At 48.0% G+C, this 13,808-nt stretch overlaps 2 protein-coding genes across 2 annotated transcripts in view; both read left to right on the top strand.

Annotated features, from left to right (window-relative positions):
• Positions 1–2,558, top strand: part of ATP12A (ATPase H+/K+ transporting non-gastric alpha2 subunit) — a gene marked incomplete at both ends in the record, with an annotated part of 40,282 nt that extends 37,724 nt beyond the window's left edge. The window contains 6 exons of the mRNA XM_079721646.1: positions 353–476; positions 607–752; positions 1,391–1,524; positions 1,653–1,754; positions 2,353–2,444; positions 2,530–2,558. Of these exons, the coding sequence (XP_079577772.1) occupies positions 353–476; positions 607–752; positions 1,391–1,524; positions 1,653–1,754; positions 2,353–2,444; positions 2,530–2,558 (627 nt within the window). The remainder of the gene's footprint in view (positions 1–352; positions 477–606; positions 753–1,390; positions 1,525–1,652; positions 1,755–2,352; positions 2,445–2,529) is intronic.
• A 4,872-nt stretch (positions 2,559–7,430) lies between these two features.
• The window catches only part of RNF17 (ring finger protein 17), a gene marked incomplete at both ends in the record, with an annotated part of 128,752 nt that continues 122,374 nt past the window's right edge, over positions 7,431–13,808 (top strand). Inside the window, 2 exons of the mRNA XM_079721645.1 lie at positions 7,431–7,522; positions 8,003–8,084. Coding sequence (XP_079577771.1) covers positions 7,431–7,522; positions 8,003–8,084 — 174 coding nt within the window. The remainder of the gene's footprint in view (positions 7,523–8,002; positions 8,085–13,808) is intronic.

The raw sequence follows: 13,808 nt of genomic DNA, 5'->3' as shown, positions 1-13,808 counted from the left end.
GCGTACCGCAAAAAAAAAAAAAAAAAAAAAAAAGAAATGCAGGTTCTCTGCCCTCCAGCGGGGAGGACCTGTGCGAGAACCACTGGTCAGCGGCGGGGCGAGGCGGGAGAGGACACAAGGAGAGGCAAGTGCTTCATAACCAGCGTTGTTTAGAGCTGGAGGCACAAGGCGATGATCAGAGGCTGACTGATTCTTAAATTCTCTACAGACGACGACGCACCCAGTGGCCTGCACCCTGGAGAGACCAGTTCCCTAACCCCACTGCCACGCCCCGGGCCCTGGCTGTGCTGCCGCTGTTCCCTTCTGTCATAGTGTTTCAGGGCCGGGCCTCACGGGGTCTCTCTCCCTCTAGATTCCCTCCGTCGCCCTGGCTTATGAGAAAGCTGAAAGTGACATTATGAACAGGAAGCCTCGCCACAAGAAGAAGGACAGACTGGTGAACAAGCCACTTGCCGTGTACTCCTACCTGCACATTGGTGCGAGCAGGGGCCTCCCAGAGAATTCTTTTCGCCTTGTGGGGCGGGGTTGGGACGTGAGGAGGAGCCCAGAGGAGAATGAGGTCGGGGCACTTCTGAAGTCATTACAGAACCTCTTCTGTTCTTTCAGGCCTCATGCAGGCCCTGGGAGCTTTTCTAGTGTATTTCACCGTGTACGCACAGGAAGGTTTTCGACCCAGCACTCTCCTTAACCTCCGGGTGGAGTGGGAAAAGGGCTACGTGAACGACTTGGAAGACAGCTACGGACAGCAATGGGTAAGGGACTTCCCTGGTGGCGCAGTGGTTGAGAGTCCGCCTGCCGATGCAGGGTTCACGGGTTCGTGCCCCCGTCCGGGAAGATCCCACATGCCGCAGAGCGGCTGGGCCCGTGAGCCATGGCCGCTGGGCCTGCAGGTCCGGAGCCTGTGCTCCACAACAGGAGAGGCCACAGCAGTGAGAGGCCCGCGTGCCGCAAAACAAAAAAAAAAAGAATGGGTAAGGGCGTGGCCTCCAGCAGTGTCCTCCCGGGAGGGCCGTAAGGGGACAGAGCACGTGACAGCTTTCTCGGTTAACAGGGCTTGTGGGCCCCTTGGTCACAGCAGCTTGCCTCTGTCGGGGCTCATCTCATCTCTCGAGTTAGGTGCCTAGAGCTCACCTTTTCACATTAGCTTTGCGATAGGTGTGTAAGAGTAACCAGCCAACATTGCCACGGTTGGGCCAAATCCATTAAGTCAGCATCTTTTCCTACTCACCAGGTTAAAGGGAAGAAAGGTTTCTTTCCAAACACGAGGAGGTGCTCGTCCCTCAGTCTGGGTGAGGGGGAGAGAGAGCAGAGGCTTACAGAAGTGCGCCGATGCCTCCCTGAAGTTTCCATCTGGGCCCTCATGGTCTTCTCTTTCTCTGGCCATTGACAGACGAGCTACCAGAGGAAATACCTAGAATGGACAGGCTACACAGCATTCTTCGTTGGCATCATGATCCAGCAAATAGCAGATCTGATCATCAGGAAAACCCGGAGGAATTCCATCTTCCAGCAGGGTCTCTTCAGGTACTGCCGGCATCCACCCTCATGGTTCAGCCTGGGCCTTTGCTGCTGGGATGATGAGGCGTTGACTGTGCTGGGTGTGCGGGGCTGAGCCTGGGAGTTCAGAATCTGTTCGCTTTTGTGTCTTACAGAAATAAAGTCATCTGGGTGGGGATTGCCTCGCAGGTTATCATCGCGCTAATCCTCTCCTACGGCCTCGGGAGTATCGTGGCCCTGAACTTCACGATGCTCCGGTGAGGTTCCCTTCAACAGTGGGGAGAGGGCTTCCCTGGTGGCGCAGTGGTTGGGAGTCCACCTGCCAGTGCAGGGGACACGGGTTCGTGCCCCGGTCCGGGAAGATCCCACGTGCCACAGAGCGACTGGGCCCGTGAGCCATGGCCACTGAGCCTGCGCGTCCGGAGCCTGTGCTCCGCAACAGGAGAGGCCGCAGCAGTGACAGGCCCGTGTCCGGGAGGGAGGAGTGAGCCCCGATCTGCTGTCACGGCCTAAATAATCACTAGGGTTCCAGAGACTCTTTCCCCTCAAGTCTTTGAAAAGAGGTAAAGTGGAGCCGGTTGTATATCAGTCTGAGTCTTTGACATGCTAGTTTTTTTCGGAAGAGGAGGTGGGTTTTCCATTCCTCACCATCCCCTCTCCACCCTCGTCCGGCAGACCACTTCCCAGGCAGGCGCTGTTTCTAGTGGTCACAGTCCAGTGTGGTTTTACGCTGTGTGATGCAGTGGAGTCGTTCTCTCCAGTGAGGCAGGGAAGTGAGCGAGAAGCTCGGCCGCTCGTGGGGCGGCCCCCCTCTGGGTGCGTGGGTCTCACCTCCCTCCCTCTGCCCCCTGCCAGGTCTCAGTACTGGTTCGTGGCTGTACCACACGCTGTTCTGATCTGGGCGTATGATGAGGTGCGGAAACTTGCCATCAGACTCTACCCTGGAAGTAAGTAGTAGTGTGATTTGGCGGACTCTTGTCTAGTGCAGCAGACTCCCCTCCGTTTCTAGCTCACTGTTTTCTACCTCTATAGGCTGGTGGGATAAGGACATGTACTATTAAGACCACCTTACTTCCCGAGCCCCCAGCTGCACGTCAGAATGTTCTTCATCTTCCGGCCGCCAGCTGGGCGATTGCAGCCGTGGGGACATCGTCAGAACGCGTTTAAGAAATGACAGAACTGTAGGAAAGATACTCAGTAACGTTTTGTAATTTAAAGCAGAGATTTAACTGTTTATACATGATTTTAATTTATATATCTATCTCGTTATTTTAAAATATGTGAATTTCAAGGTAACGGTGTAGGGACGCATGGCATGTTTATATGTATGTAAAGGTCACTCGTGTTAAATAATCTCGGGTAATCCAGACATCTGCTGGGGTCTCGCTGTCCCTTAATTCTAGACAGGACTGCTTAAACCTCCATTCCACACTCTGTTAAAAGTCCAGTGACCTCCCTAAGATTCCTTGTGAATTCCCAGGGAATTTATTACTTCACAGTCACCTTGCTCAGAAAAGGCTAATTCAGCTAGAGGTTTGCGAGGGATGAAGCGATGGCACGTTTACATCACAGCAACTGGGACGACCTCAGTTTGACTCTGAGGCATGGTCCTGTGATGCCCTCCCTCCTCCCAAGCTGACCACCCTGACCACCAGCTCCAAAAGGGAGCCCCCGGGGTGCTGGCATAGGCTAGCTCCAGGTGCTCCCCTGGCCCAAAGGGGTTTTCATTTACCAGGATTCATCCTTGGTGGAGGACCATTGTTAATTAACACGCAATATTTATTTCTTGTAAGACAGTCGCAAAGCACTCTGCAGCACTAATTTTATGTTTCATGCTTTAACTTAGGTTTATTCATGTGTAACATGTGTGCTCACACCCATATTGACACCCCAGAGAGGCTTCGTTTTTAAGTAAAAGATGTTTTATGAAACTAGACCTGAGAGTGGTGTTCTAATTAATTTGAGTTTGTCTAAAATGCACAGCATAGGACAGAAAAAAATGAGATGAGATTTCAATTTTTTTTTTTTTTTTTTTACTTCTTCTGGTCATTTTACTTTTCCATGGAAGGTCTGCACTCTTCCCTCACCAACATCGCTGCTTTGTCCCCTCTCTGATGTGCGTGCACTTTTAAGGCAGAATTTCTGTGGAAGGGTCTGTCTATCAGCAGCAGCGCGAGAGAGAAAGCTGTTTTCACAGCCTCTCCGTCATCAGCTGCACGCCCAGCACAAACTGATTTGACAGGATGACATTGGTGAGCTTTTCCCATTCAGTGGCCGCTCCTCCACCTCTTCTCCATCATTCGTGCAGGCAAGGACATTCCGCTGCTGACGGCGCTAGGTTGTGTCTCTGCAGCAGGACAAGGGAGTCTTGGAGCCATGGTTCTCTGCCGTGTTCTCAGAGCCATCATTGTAACTTCATGTAAATAGATTATAATGTACTGTGTCACTGTGTATATTGAAGTCAAAATAATGTATTTAATCTCGGGGGTTTTCATCTCTGTCTTCAGCCACAATTATCACTGGACTAATCTGACGTTAGTAATTCAGTGAACCAGAACCCTTTCCAGGCAGTGTCATGACGGCCTCCTCATTCCAGTCCTGGCAGGGCAGTAATGCTTCCTAAACTTCAACTAAGAATAATCTGTCCTCACTCTTTTCCCTGCCAGACTGTCCAAGTGCCCCTAGCTGTGATGGCTGGCAGCTCATGGTCCTGCCAGAGCCAGTGGGAGAAGGCTATAAATAGAGCACAAAGCTGTAAGGGGTTTATGGTGTGTTGGATTACACTTGAAAGGAGTTAAGTTTGAAGTAGAAGTCTCTTCACAGCAGGAACCCTGTCTGGAATAACTTTCATATTGTACGTACCTACCCCGGCAAAAAGCTGACACTCAAATGTTTGTAAAATGAATAAATAACAAATTTAAGGAATAACAGAAATTATATCAAGTTATATCAAGTAGCTTGATTAAGTTTTAGACAGAAAAGAGGCAGTAAAATCTCATATCAGAGGGTTTTTGTTTTGTGTTGTTTTAGAGAGACTGCTTCATTGACCCACCAAGGCCTAGACACTTTTTAGAAAAAATAAGTTAATTTAAATCTAATTGGTGTGGCAGAGTAACTCAGAGATATATAGAGATGAGGGTGGATTTATAGAGCATTTTTTAAAACAATCTGTTTTATTCTGATTATAAAATTGTAACTCATTTTAGAAAATTTGGAATATCCAAGAGTAAAAAGAAAATTAAAACCACCGAGAATCTCACTACCTAGTTATATACCCAAACAAGAGTGGTTACTTCTTTAGGGTTTTTCTATACATATACTTATTTTTAGGCAGAACTGAAATATAAAGTTTTCCATCTGCCTTTTTATTTAACATGAAGGATATGGTTCTAATGCTACACATTATTCCATATTGAGAGTGCTTTTACCATATCCCCACTGTAGGATGGCTCATCTATTTCCTACTGGTCATCCTTTTTTTTTTTTTTTAAGATTGCATCTTGTCACTAAATCTTATACCACATATCTCTTTTTTTTCCATAAATTTATTTGTTTTTGTTTATGATTTTTGGCTGTGTTGTATCTTCGTTGCTGTGCACAGGCTTCTCTAGTTGTGGCGAGCAGGGGCTGCTCTTCATTTGCTGCGTGTGGGCTTCTCATTGTGGTGGCTTCTCTCATCGCAAAGCATGGGCTGTAGTGCACACGGGCTTCAGTAGATGCGGCGCGTGGGCTCAGTAGTTGTGGCTCTAGAGTGCAGGCTCAGTAGTTGTGGCGCACGGGCTTAGTTGCTCTGCCACATGTGGGATCTTCCCGGACCAGGACTCGAACCTGTGTCCCCTGCATTGGCAGGCGGAATCTTAACCACTGTGCCACCAGGGAAGCCCTATACCACATCTCTTATTATTTTATAATAGATTCCTCAAAATGGAATTAAGGGGTTAAGAGTATTTTTAAGGCTCTTCATAAATAGTGCCAAATTTATTTTCAGATAAGCTGTAGCAATTTATATTCCTGCCAGCAATAATAAAGTGAATATCTTGCCTGTCAATAGGATATGAAAGATCTGTCAACTATAAGAGATTTTTATTCATTCAGCGTCTGCCGTGCAGTCTGAGAAAACAGCAGGGACAAGACAGACTCATGGAACTGGTGCTCCAGGGGAGGGGCATAAAAAGGATCATAAATTGCGATCCGGGTTTTCATAGGTGGAAAGAGGCTTAGACAGTTGTCGGATGGGGCAGTGGGTGAGCCCCCTTTAAAGGGGTGGTCAGGAAAGTCCTTTCCGAGGTGAGTGAGCACAGAGGAGAATTCCAGGAGGTGTGGCAGAACAGGGATGCAACAGGAAGACTGGTTCACCAGGCAGCTGGAGAAGCAGGCGGGAAGCTTAGAGCACAGGGTCTCGCAGGGTTTCATTGCAAACGCAACAGCAGGCTGTTGAAGATTATTAACAAAGACAGGGACTTGCTCCAGTTCACATGTTCAGGTCACTTTGGCTTCTGTGAGAAGGGTGGGAGCACGTCCAGGCAAGAATGGATACGAGCAGGTGAGTTCGGAGCAAGGGGAACGATGATTAAACTGCACAGGTGGTGACAGGTGTGAGGCCCACACGGGAGGCCCTGGGCCCGTGTGTGTGTGTGTGTGTGTGTGTGTGTGTGTGTGTGATGTCTCCTCACAGGACAGTGTCAGCAGCTGGTAGTTATCAGATACACGACTGTCCAGCACTGTCAATTTCCCTCCACTAAAGCGGCTCAACTTTAGAATCTGTGAGGTCATGTCAGGAGAATCTGTGCTTGGACAGAAAACTGCACACTGCACAAAGCACACCCTTCAGGCACGCTTTGCAGGTCTGAGGTTATGGAGAACTGATAGCAGCTCAGAACAGTCCGTGTCTGTGACATGCAAACACAGGGACAGCCCTCCTTCCTCTGGAAAAGCCAGTTTCGCTGCACTTGCACAATCCTCTGGCATCTTCGAGTCCAGATGAACGCGTGCCTCTCCCTTGAACCAGTTCTAGCAACTGCCTAGTTCCCACATGCAACTATGAGCGGAATAAATTTAACACTTGTTCATTTTATATCTGAATGGGAGCCATGATTTTACCTTTTCTTTGAAAATTATCCTTTCACACTGAAAAGAGAGGCAGAAAACCAGTATTTACTCCTTTCAGGGGCGCTGGGCCTTGACACAGACACCTGCCCGCTCCAGCTGCTGTGCAGGATCGGGGCTCCCCCGGCCGGGCTCCAGGGCTGGCTCTGTCCTGCGCTTTCACTTCACTGATGCTGCTTGTTCCGCTTCAGACCAGATCTCTGGGCAGGCTCCCTCTCCTCTGTCCCCATTCCTGGGTCCCGGCCCTCCCCGCGACATACCAGAACCCAACTCAGGGGATTTTATCTCTTTGGTCCAGAGGTTCTAAGATAAAGTGTAATGGAAATTTAAGGCAAAAGCCTGATTCATTTTAAAGGGATAGAAACTCCCTTCTACGGACTTGTGCAGATAAACTGAGATACTGTGGAGAAAAGTATTTTGTAAGCCTGAAAGTACTAGAATTTATTAGTTGGTGTTTTTGCCTACATTTTATATTTGCAACATGGGATTTCTTCCTCTTGCTTTCATTTCTTGACAAATGAATCACCTGCTGGACAGGGCACGAGGCTACAGGGTGTGAGCAGAGCTGAGGATGAACAACGTGGTGGCGCCTCGGAGGAGGAACGGTGAGACGGGAAAGACAGACTGTAAATAAACTGTCGTCCAGGGCATGACTGGAGGCCACAGCAGAGGCACGGAGGGTTGTGGAGTTCAGGGGCCACCCTCAGGGGCCCAGCTCAAGTTTTACGAGGTGAGATTTCAGCGGCAGAGATGAGGGAGAGCCTCACAGGCACCGGGGAAGGAAGCGGCAGGGACCAGAGAGGCACACACGGGGGGCTGTGGTCACGATGTGGCCCTGGAAGCGGGTGCCCTCGGAGCAGCTTCAAGCTCCCAGGGGAAGTGACGGCAGGGTGGAGACAGCTCCGCCCTCAGAGCCCCCGTGAGCCTGGGCCAATTACTGCCCCCTGTCGTCCCTGGGGGGCTGCGGTATCTGTGACCCAAACCCCTGAGAGGCAGAAATGAGCTTCCCTGTGGGGTTAACACCCTAACCCACGCACCCAGAGCCGGAGCAGGGATGGTAGAGCGTCCCCATAAATCGGGTGGCTGATGGCAAAGCCTGTCGGTCAGAAAGTGGCTGTCCTCAGTGGCCTCCAGCCCTGCGGTGAGCCTCTGACCCCTCCTGACCTGTCCACACAGGCCCTGGTCGCCCAGCTCGGGGGCCTTGAGCTGGCTGCTTGTTCCACTGAGAGGCCTTCTCCCAGACGCCCCCCGGACCCCAGGCTCCTTCCCCTCCCACCCCTCCCAGGTCTCCTGACCAGCACCCCTTCTCCCCGACACTCCCCTCCCCTTCCTGTCTTCCCTTTTCTCCATAGCAGATCCCAGCATCTGTCCTCACGTTTTACTGCTGATCTGCTTTTAGCCTGGAGTGTAAGCTCCATGAGGGCAGGGACTGCTCAGAAGAGGGCCTGCCTGGCACACAGTACAAGCTTAGTAAATGTTTGGTGAGTGAATGGCTGGGAGAGCAAGGAACAGACCGTCAACAAGAGAAAGAGGCAAGGGACTTCCCTGGTGGGCCAGTGGGTAAGGCTCTGCGCTTCCACCCAAGGGGGCCCGGGGTTCGATCCCTGGTCAGGGAACTGGATCCTGCATGCCGCATGGTGCAGCCAGAAAAGAAAAAGAGAGAATGAAGCATGAAAAGAGGCTGAGAAACAGAAACATGGAAAGACCTACACTCAGAAGGCAAAGGAAAGAGGGGGCGGACTGATCCCAGAATTTGCGAGAAATGTTTCACAGAGTAAAGTGTCCTGGGCACTGGCGCCAGATAGAGCTGGTTTGAACACACTTCGCCACGTAGTTTTGTCAGCTCCAGGAGAGGGATCATAATACCTGCCTCATGGGGCAGTTGAGGGAATTAACCGTGAACACAATACCTCATGGGGCAGTTGAGGGAATTAACCGTGAACACAATACGTGGTCTAGTGGTTAGGATTTGGCACTGTCACTGCTGAAGGCCCGGGTTCAATTCCTGGTGGGGGAACTGAGATCCCCCGAGAGGTGCAACCAAAAGAAAAAAAAAAAGGAATAGTGAGTTTAGTTCTTTTACCATCCTCGTGGAGCTCAGCCTACTTTTAGACAAATAATAGCCTCTCAATAGTCATCAAAAAAAAGTGAACAAATCAGAAAGTACACTGAGCCCAGACTGGGGGTGACAACAGGAAGGGTGTCAGCATTGCATTGCAGGGGATAACGTATATGCTGGCTATCTTTAGGAAAATGCAGTTTGCCTCAAAAAGCAAGGCTAATCATGAAAGAAAGACCAAAAAAAAAGAGTAATTGAACCCTAAAATGGATGGTGCAGAAAAAGAGATTTGAAAAGAGTGTTTGGTGCTGCTGGGAATCCACCACCCGGGGTTCAGCCCTGGTGGGGAAGGTTTGTGTACAAAAGGAAGCGTCTTTATGTATAAAAACCATGGTGAAATATGACATTTAATATACTGTTTTCACTAAAATGAGATGGGCCGGTGAATATAGGAATGAGTGTATTAGTTTCCAGAAAATTCCTGTCAATTCAGATGTGAGTTTTATTTGCCATTCAGATAAAAGGTGAGGAGGTGGGAGAAGGTAAGAGGAGAGTGTCTGAGGCAGGCTGAGCATTAAATTTCCCTGGTGAGCCTCCATTCTTCGTGGCTCTGAAATTCCCCTTCGCCACAGCGAGCTTAATTAAACACGCCTCCAGCGTTTGTTCATCTTCTCCCAGAAGCCATCATCCAAATGGAGGCCATCCTGTTAGAATCATAACCAGAGTTTGTGACCCGCATTTAATGGCATATCTGACTAGAGTGTGGGGAGTAAGGGTGCATTTACAACCAAAAGTGGCAGCTAGAAAATACCATGGCGGGACAACATCCGCCTGAAGAGGTGACTGTGCTTCTCGAGCTTTGCGTGAAGTGTTTTTATTCTTTTATGACATCAGAGAGGAGGGATGGAGAGCCTCTGCCCGTGAGAAAAAGGCAGGTCAGAGTTCGGAAAGGTCAAGGGCACCCCTCTGGCCAGGTGCCTTACAGCTAACAGCACAGCAGCACCCTCAGGGACTGTTAGAGTCTGAAACAAGGGGCTGTCGACCCCAGCGCGCTCCCCTTGGCCTGCCTCACCACTGAGGGATCACAGAGCCTGGGCTTGTCGCTGACTCTGCCCCCTGGGGATTTCCTAATCATAATTCCTTGCCTCAACGCAAGCGAAATAAATCTCTGAAAATATGAGTGTTGTTTCTTCCTTGGTGTCTACAGCTTTACGTTTCCAAAAGAAGAAAATCTGATAGCAGTGAATGTATGTCTTGGAATGAGAGTCACTAGAGAAATGCACATGGGCCACAGAGGAGTCAGGAGAGACCTCAAGAGTGTAAGGCGATGCGAGTGAGAAAATGTCGTTGCCACGTCAGGAAACCAAGCGTGCTGCAGCCATCAGGCCGTCACAGTACAGCGGCCCAGCGGTGAGCCCTGAGGGAACCAGGATGGACCACTGCAGCCCTCCCACACAGCAAACCATGAGGAGTCTCCAGATGGGAAAACACAGGGTACTGGCCCCAGGTAGCTGAGGAATGATTTCAGGGAGCCCAGACTTCTGCATCTTCCCATACATAGAAAAGCACCAAATTCATTCCCTTGAGGTGTGGTGTCTGGTTTTCTTTAACTCATAGTAATCGTTTGATGTTCCAACTACCTAGTCTTTGTGGCAGAAACTCCCTGACCCTTTCAGGGCCGCCTGACACCTGCCTCCGCCCAGGCTGAAGCCCTCAGGTTTGTTTTTTGAATTAATAATCTAATCTATTATACATTTTAGAAGAACTCATAAGGCTTGTATTGTACTGGATAGTTTACAAGTCGTTCATCTATTATCTTGTTTAATCCTCACAGTATCGATATCAGCCCCATTTAGCAGCGAAGGAAGCTGACGCTCAAAGATGTAGAAATCTTCCTCCAGGTTGCACTGAGAAGTGGGGATTTGAATACAGCCCCCGGCCTTCAGGTGCCAGGGTTGTGACCAACTGATGAGGTCTCTTGATAAGGTTTTTGCATATCTGGGAGCTTTGTTTTTAAAAAAAAAAAAACGAAAAAAATACCTTCTTATCTTTAGCAAGTGCCCTGCATTGGTCTGAATGGTTTTTGTACTCCAGTCTCATTAGAGTTGGGTGATTTAGTTTCTTTTACTGACCCTTGATATAGTTCTTTAGGGAATTAATTTCTCTGGCATTGTGAACTGTGAAGCTCTCAGTTTTGTCCACCAAATAGAACATAACTCTCAACTTTTAGGTTGTGCATTTTTTTCCCATCGACAGCAATCTGTCTCTCAGTGTGGGACTTGGTCCCGTTACAGCCAGCCACAGGACGGCTATTAGATAGCACAGGCCTGGGCTTCACCCTGACCTTCTGAGTGAGAACCTCTAGGTCCTAGGCCTCTGCATTCTCATAACCTCTCAAGGAATTCCTAAGCGCACTAAAGTCTGGGAACCACAAGTCAACCTCTGCTGGTTAAGTTCAGGCCAGAAGTGTCTTGAGCTCTGCAGCTGAGGGCCCACACCCAACTCACCCAGGAAGGCCCCAGAGCTCTCCTTGGGACTACTTTTCAAGAAAGGACACTGCAGACCCCATCCTATCCCCTAACTCTTCATAGCAGCAAGGTTGAAGCTTGCTCATCCCTACAAAGGCCCCCAAATCTGGCCTGGAGCAGCACTGGTCATCTGTCCATTAATCTAAAATTTAATGTCTATGCAGTGCATCTCTGTTATAATTCCCAAAGTTCAGTTTTCTGAAAGTGGACATGGGAATTGGTGTAGTAAAGTCCAGGAGCATGGTCCAGAAATCAAAACACTGGGACTCTAGCTCTACCCAGGAAGGTCAGAGCCTTAGCTTCCCCATCCTGAATGAGGATGTGGGATTCAGTGATTGCTAAAGGTCCTTCCTGCCCCATTGCCCTGAAATTTCTAGGGACAAAGCCAGAGTCACTTCCTGAAAGAGGGGTATTCTGCCCCCTCCAGAATATTCATGGAAGACAGCTTATACCTTCTCAATGCACACCTCTGCTAGCAGTGACTCAGAACAGAAAGGTCAGAGGTAAAGTAGCAGAGGACCTGAAAACCACCTCCAAAGGTAAGAAAGGCACCAAACTGCAAATGCTGTTTGTCATGGGCCTGGCGCCATCTGGTGCCCTTGGAGACCGTGTTACGCTGGCTGGCGTGTCCTCCCTACTGCTGGGTTCTGACACCAAGTGAGCGTTCACAGCTTCATTTCTACTGGGCGCATACCGTGTACCAGCCTCTGTGAATGTTGTATAATCAGTTATTTTCATGACAACCTGATACTTTTAGTGAGTCTAGAAGGAAAATGGTAAACCCAAGGTTTTATCGAAACAAAAGCAGAATTGAAGTTCAAATATACTTGATCCTTTTTTAAAAAATCATAATAAAATGCCACCGTGGAATATCTGTCTCTATGTTCTGAGGTGGCACTACACCAACAGTGTACAGGAAAAGGGTAAATCAAGGTTCATGACCCTGTCTATCCAAATTACTGGGTTCCATCGCACCCCACTTCCTCCCACTCCTATGCATATACCACCAACAACAAAACTGAATTTTAAAGTAGAAGGGAAGGTAATACAGCTCATGGAAGATAACGAATCACATGAATGTTTAGCTTGGGGAAAGACTTCTTAAACAATATGCAAATATTGCAAGTCTTAATGAAAATACCATAGTGAAATAAAACACCTTGGGACAACAAGAGATATCAAAGTGAAAAAACAAGTCACAGCCTGAAAAGGATATTTGCAATGGAATCCAGAATAAATAAGGAATTGATACAAATCAATAAGAAATAGACAAACATGTCCCCCCACCAAACAAATATGAAAGCCTGAATGACCCATAAATATGACATGATGCCAGCCTTATCAGTCTTTAGAGAAATGCAAATTAAAGCCACAAGGAGATATGAAAGGACAGCCATGAATTAGCAAAAAATAAAACCGATGCTAATCCAAGCATTTGCTAGAAGGTTCATACACTGCTGGTGGGCATGAACAAGTTGGCTAAAAGGCAAAGAAGTTTGTCTATCTTGTATACTTTTGGGTGGGGAAAATACCTCCCCAGGTAATCTAGAATACACACCTGCCTTCAGGGGGGCTTGGGATTCAAAATATGCTATTGGAGTAGTCTAGGAAAACACAAGCCAAGAAATTAAAGTGGTCCTAGATTCATAGTTCTTTGGGAACTATATTCTACAAGAAGCAAAAACATAATCTGGAGAAATATATCCTTAATGCTGGCTTCAAAGGATTCCCTGGGAATTCCCTGGAAGTCCAGTGGTTAGGGCTCTGCACTCTCACTGCCAAGGGCCTGGGTACAATTCCTGGTCAGGGACCTAAAATCCCACAAGCTGCATGGTGTGGCAAAAAAAAAAAAAAAAAAAAAAAAAAAAAAAAGGATTCCCACAGATAAACACTCCCAAACGTGAGTTTAAAATCCAAAATTACCAAACACATGAGGAAACAAATCACCATGAATGAAAATCAGTAGACATAATAAATTGTAGAATTGGACCCCTCAAGAATGTCAGAGAAAGAAATTTGGAGGTACATAATGAAATAAGTGTTTAAAATATTAAATTAATAAAAGATAGAATCAAAAACATGAGAAAGGTACACAATACTATCCAAAAAGATCAGGCAAATTTGGAAATTTTTAGAAAAAGAAAAAAAGAACGTCTAGAATTAGATTAGTCATTGAAAATTTAACTCAGTGGTCAGGTTAAATGCAAATCAAATCCAGGTGAAGAGAGCACTGATTAACTAGGGGATGCATCTGAAAAACATTATGCAGAATGCAGCACAGAGATAAAGAGTGGAAAATATGAAAGAGAGGTTAAGAGAAATAAAGGATAGAAAGAGAAGGTCCTGTTACTGTCTAAAAGGAGTTCCGGAAGAAAACAACAAGGAAGAGGTAGTATTCAAAAAGACAAATGGGGCTTCCCTGGTGGCGCAGTGGTTAAGAATCCACCTGCCAATACAAGGGACACGGGTTCGAGCCCTGGTCCGGGAAGATCCCACATGCCGCGGAGCAATTAAGCCCGTGCGCCACAGCTACGGAGGATGCGCTCTAGAGACCGCGAGCCGCAACGACTGAAGCCTGTGTGCCTAGAGCCCGTGCTCCACAACAAGAGAAGCCGCCG

Source organism: Hyperoodon ampullatus (genome assembly GCF_949752795.1).
Source record: "Hyperoodon ampullatus genome assembly, chromosome: 16".
NCBI classification, from domain to species: domain Eukaryota; kingdom Metazoa; phylum Chordata; class Mammalia; order Artiodactyla; family Ziphiidae; genus Hyperoodon; species Hyperoodon ampullatus.
Note: the sequence above shows the minus strand (reverse complement) of the source record. Positions and strands in the feature narration are given on the sequence as shown.